Here is a 5982-nt window from a genome sequence, read left to right as displayed (position 1 = left end):
GAGAGTAACTAAAAGCACAGTACAAACATCCGCCATAAACCCAACGTCAGACAACTGACAATTTTCTCATGAAATCACCAAAATATATATATATATATATTTTCTTTCCTTCTAACAGCGGCGGCTGTCAAAGCGTCTACAGAGAACATCCTTTCTCAATAACGTACCATTAACGTACCTACCCACCGTAAAGGTGGTAGTAGCGATTTGAAAACGGCGCACGCGTGTTATCGAGTTCATTCATGCATAATACGTAGAATCCTGGAAACGAGCAGGATGAAAGTACGAAGTCAAAAGAAAGCCGCAATGTATAATGGTTACCTAGATAGAAAAAGTTAATCGTCAGAGACGGTGCGTTTGTATAATACGCACCCGCGTGACTCCTAAAAATTAAGTTCATACCAGATTGTCATTGGTCCCAGGCAAAAGTAAAGTAGCGTTGTCAGTCAAGCGGGTTGTTGCATCTCCGGTCTGGCGTCCGGTGCAGTCTGCAGTCTGGCGTTGCCGGTACAGTCACGTGGTCATTGTTAAAAGGGCGGGGGGAAAGTGCACATGCCTGATTGGTGGGGGAAGCTCAAGGAGTCGGAGTGGGGACGGTAGTTCCCGGAGAGGAGAGTTTGAGGAGCGCAGCCACGCCGCCAGACACAAACGGGTGCGAGACCGTCGACAGAATTCGGAACCGATCGGTCAGTCAGTCGCGCTCCGAGCTTTGCGGGAGAATGTTGTTCGCTCCCTTAGGTCGTCGTTGTATCACGCGTCTGCTGGAGAGCCAGTAACACTTGAACTTAAAAGATACGTTAGAGCGATACAACAGATGACTTTGCAGTGAGAGTGAAGAAGAGTTTCGGAATAATTTTCAAAAATCGTACGACCGAGACCTTCGGTTGGAATTTAATACATATTTTACTTTGTGATTCGGATATCTGTCGAGTTCAGTTGTTGTTGCGTTTTGTATTGTGTCGTAAGTGCGATTTATTGAAAGCGGGTTTATTCGATCGTGACGAGAGTGCGTCGAGCCTGACGGTGGTGCGAAGACTTACTATGAGTGCGTGACGCAAGGAGTATACCGGTTAATGTCAATTGGTGCGATAACCTGGTCCGGTGAAGATCTTGACAGTCGGGATGGAGTCCTACGGTGGTACCTTAGCCCTTGTCCTGGCGATGCTGCTCGTCGCCGGGAACGTAAATTCTCGAAGTATAACAACATTGGAGGCTCCGCGAGGATGCGAATGGAAGAAAGAGGCCGACGACAAGTCGCTGGTCTGCCGATTGAGAACTATCGCGAACGCACCATCGCTGGTCGGCAATCTATCCAGCATCCAAGCGGATTCCATAACGTCCCTCGGACTGGAATGCAGCGACGTGCTCTTCTTCGAGAGTCAATTGGCACCGAATGGATTCCTAGCGCCCTTGCCGAAGCTCCAGAAGCTCCGTGTGGATTACTGCAAGATACGTCACCTGCCCGGTGGAATTTTCGCGTCGGTCAACAATCTCAGGAAGTTGTCGCTGAGGACGCACAACAGCGATTGGTCGGCCATGACCTTGGAACTGCATAGAGACGCGCTACGTGGACTGTCCGAATTGCGATATCTCGATCTTGCCGATAACAACCTCTGGACGCTGCCCCAGGAATTGCTGTGTCCCGTTCAGAGTCTGGCCAGTCTGAATCTGACGCGCAACAAGTTACAGGACGTGGTGTCCCTTGGTCTTGCTGATTGGAGCACACCCTGCACCCCGAATCTCGAGACTCTCGATGTAAGCAGCAACGATCTCGGAGCGTTACCCGATCGTGCACTGAGCGGTCTGCGCAGTTTGACCATGCTCAAGTTACAGGACAACGCTATAGCTGCCGTGGGTGATCATGCTTTGGCAGGACTGGGAGCCCTTCAATCGCTCAACGTTTCCAGCAACAGATTGGTGGCACTGCCGCCCGAGCTGTTCGCCAAGACCAGGGATCTGCGCGAATTGATACTCAGCAACAACTCGCTCTCCGTGCTCGCTCCCGGTTTGCTCGAGGGTCTGGAACAGCTGCAAGTGCTGGATCTGAGCTCCAACAAGCTCAGCAGTCGCTGGGTTAACCGCGACACTTTTACAAGATTGGTCAGACTGGTCGTGCTCGATCTGTCCTTCAACGCGCTGACGCGTATCGACTCTCACGTCTTCAAGGGATTGTTCAGCCTTCAGGTGCTCAAGCTCGAGCACAACGAGATTGACACGTTGAGCGACGGTTGTTTTGGCTCGCTGAGAAATCTTCATTCGCTGACGCTGTCGCACAACAAGATTTCCAGGTTGGACCCGACCCATACAATGGGCCTGGGTGCTCTAGGACAATTGTTTCTGGACAGCAATAATCTTCGCGTCGTTCATCCACGTGCATTCGCCAATCTTACCGATCTCCGAGATCTCTCACTGAGCGGGAATTCTCTTATGGACGTGCCCGAGGCAGTGCGCGAGCTCAGATCGCTCAATACTCTCGATCTTGGGAACAATCAGGTCTCTAGAATTGATAACGAGTCATTTGCTGGTCTGAATGAGCTCTATGGATTGAGATTAGTGGATAACAAGCTCGAGAACGTGTCCCGCGAGGCCTTCGCCTCTCTTCCGGCTCTACAGGTACTGAATTTGGCTAGTAACTCAATTCGCCACGTGGAGCAGAGTGCTTTCGCCAGCAACCCAATGCTACGTGCCATCAGACTCGACGGCAATCAGTTGACTGATATTCGCGGCGCTTTTACGAGTCTGTCCACCCTAGTTTGGCTAAACGTTTCGGACAATAAGTTATTGTGGTTCGACTATAGCCACTTGCCGGCGAGCCTCGAGTGGCTGGATATGCACGCGAATCAAGTGAACGAACTCGGGAATTATTATATGGTGCGGAATAATTTGCGAATTAAAAACTTGGACGCGAGTTTCAATCTCATTACGGATATATCCGACGCCAACGTGCCGGACAGCGTCGAGACGCTTTATCTGAACAATAATAAGATACGTAGCGTCGCCGCGGGTACGTTCTTGCAGAAGACCAATCTCGAGAAGGTCGTTCTTTATGGGAACGAAATAAAGCATCTTGAGGTTGCAGCGCTGGGCCTTCAGCCGGTGCCCGCTGAACGTGAACTGCCAATGTTTTATATCGGGGACAATCCAATATTTTGCGACTGCACGATGGAGTGGCTGCCGCGTATCAACGAATTGGCACGACTGCGTCAGCATCCAAAAGTCATGGACCTGGACTCGGTCACCTGCGAAATGGCGCACGCACGGGCTGCGCCTAAACGGCCATTGCTGTCTTTGAAGCCCAGAGACTTTTTGTGCCGCTACGAGACGCATTGCTTCGCTCTATGTCATTGCTGCGACTTCGACGCCTGTGACTGCGAGATGACCTGTCCCGACAATTGTTCTTGTTATCACGATCACATCTGGTCCAGCAATGTCGTGGATTGCTCGAACGCCGGTTACAAGCACGTTCCCGAGCGCATTCCCATGGATGCCACGGAAATCTATCTGGATGGGAACGAACTTGGTGACCTGGGCAGTCATGTGTTCATCGGGAAGCGTCGTCTGGAGGTGCTGTACCTGAACAACAGTGGAATCGCTGCTCTTCACAACAGGACGTTCAACGGTGCTGGAGCATTGCGAATACTCCATCTCGAAGGCAATGCGCTACGTGAACTAAGAGGATTCGAGTTCGACCAGTTGGAGAGGGTGTCCGAATTGTATTTGGATCATAATGCAATAGCTACGGTCGGCAATACAACGTTTAACAAGATGAAGAAACTTGAGGTCCTCAGATTGGACAGTAACCGAATTGTGGACTTTAGACCTTGGGAGGCCCTGGCCGGCGCCGGTGCCGGCGCCAGGGTGGCTCTCGAGGGCAACGCCTGGAGCTGCGAATGTGCCAATGCTGCTAGACTCAGGACCTGGCTGGCAGAGCATCGGGGTGATCCCGAGAAGATGTACTGCCGGGACGGTGCCGAGACCCTGGCACAGGCTATGGAGCGTTGCGGGGACCCGGCAACGGAGGCTGTGAGTCGCGGTGCCCAGGACAGTCCTCTTTTGGGAGGTAACTTCGTACCTTTACTGGCCGGCGCACTGGTGGCCGTGATAGCCGTGTGTCTCTTCGTCGCCCTGGCATTCGCGTTTCGTCAGGATGTCAGACTCTGGGCCCATGCACGCTACGGGCTCAGGTTAGGCAAGGTGACGCCACCACCGGACGAGGAAAGGGACCGTCTTTACGACGGGTACATCGTCTACAGCGGCAGGGACGAGGACTTCGTCTCCAGGTGTCTAGCTGCTGAGCTGGAGCAGTCAGGACTGGCTCTCTGTCTCCACTGGCGCGATCTGCCGCCGGCCAGGCCCCAGGAAGCCGTACCTCCAGCAGCGGCAGCGGCAAGGCGCATCCTCATAGTCTTCTCGCCGGTTTTCCTAGCTGGGGAATGGCAGCATCCGGAGTTCAGGGCCGCGCTCAGGAGTGCCCTGGAAAGTATCAGGCCTGGTTCCCGCAGGAGGAGGGTCGTCCTGTTATTAGCCACGGAGCCTCCGGCATGCGACCCGGAACTCCAGCTTCTTCTCCAGACCTGCACGGTCATCGTCTGGGGCGAGAAGCGCTTCTGGGAGAAGCTCCGCTTCGCCATGCCGGACTCTGCCGACAAGAGGCGCGATAGCAAGAAAGTCACCAATGACAGGAACAGGGTCCCTGCCAGGTATACGGCAGCACCGTCGGCCGCTGACTCCTGGACCAAACCGAACGGCGTCCTGGTCGCGCCCGTTCACGCACCCACACCGACTCCCACCCAGTCAACCTATGTTAGTTCGGCATCCAGTCGCACCGAGGACGAGGACAGCGGTGCTGAGCATCAACATCAGCATCACGGAGGCTACAGTGCTCTTCATACCAGCACTGCGCGTCCTGCTAGCTTATCGTCCAGGGGTAGTCATTTATACAGTACTATACCGGAACCACCGGTACCCACTGCGCCACCGTCCGGTACGCCTCTGCCGGCCAACCCGCGTACTTACTTCGTTTAGTTCCTCGCCGCGAAATGCAGAAATCGGCCGTGACGGAGTCGCGCAGGCGCAAGGTTAGTTGCGACTGTAAAAATGTATTTTTTTTGTCTTCTTCTTCTCCGTTGTCACTGTATTCTTTGTTTAGCATTCTTTGCTCGGTACAGAGTTCGCATTTACATAGTGTAGGAAAGACGAGGTGTTTTTTTTCTTCAAATTCGATCATTTTATGATTTCACTTAATCAAACGAAGCAGACGACTCTCTACACGCGACTCTCATTCGTAGATTTTGGTTTGGCCGATTTTTTCATCATTGTCGATTCGATCCTTCGTTATTCGGCATTAAGACTTGTCGCGCGGGATATCTCGTTCCTACAGACTGCTGACTTGTCGAACGCGACTGTCACTTAACGCTTATTAGGCTATAAGAAAATTCTCTGTACATAATGTATCTACTTTTGTAAATACGTGTCACTCAGACTTCATCGAGCGCAGCGATTTAATTGTATTACTGGCAAACTGGATACGTGTTTAAAATTACGACTAGGAATTTATTATTACTATATTATTATATTGTTGTAAATACGCCCATCGAATCACCTAACGCATTTTATTCACGAACTATTATATTAAATTAAATAATATTACAAGTACCAAGACGAAAATTGAGAATAAATACGTTTCTTTTGTATAAAATAATCATACGTCTATTTTCAATTGTCATTACCTATCTCCATCCTGATTAGTATATACATATGTGTATATAGTTCCTTTTAAATTATTTACATACAAAAAAATATTTTTTGCTTAAAAATAATTTTTTTTTAGTGGAAATACATAGCAGGGTCCACTGTCATTTAATTCTTTGATATTTTCCATGAGAAGGGGTAGCTGAATATTGATAAAAATTTCATTTCACGTAATTTTTCAAGTTGGCACAAAATTTGTGTATGTCAATTCGTCGTGACGTCATTCTTTCG

General features: G+C 50.5%; 1 protein-coding gene across 1 annotated transcript; it reads left to right on the top strand.

The window, feature by feature from the left end:
- The first annotated feature begins 629 nt into the window (after nucleotides 1-629).
- Nucleotides 630-5701, top strand: LOC107275103 (toll-like receptor Tollo). The gene has a single exon (XM_015754906.2). The coding sequence runs from the start codon at nucleotides 1123-1125 to the stop codon at nucleotides 5023-5025; it is 3903 nt and encodes a 1300-aa protein (XP_015610392.1). The 5' UTR covers nucleotides 630-1122; the 3' UTR covers nucleotides 5026-5701.
- Nucleotides 5702-5982: the final 281 nt, after the last annotated feature.

The sequence above is a fragment of the Cephus cinctus genome, unplaced genomic scaffold, assembly GCF_000341935.2.
Source record: "Cephus cinctus unplaced genomic scaffold, Ccin1 Ccin1_scaffold0123, whole genome shotgun sequence".
In the NCBI taxonomy this organism is placed as follows: domain Eukaryota; kingdom Metazoa; phylum Arthropoda; class Insecta; order Hymenoptera; family Cephidae; genus Cephus; species Cephus cinctus.
The sequence above is the reverse complement of the archived record's forward strand: the minus strand, read 5'-3'. Positions and strand labels throughout refer to the sequence as shown.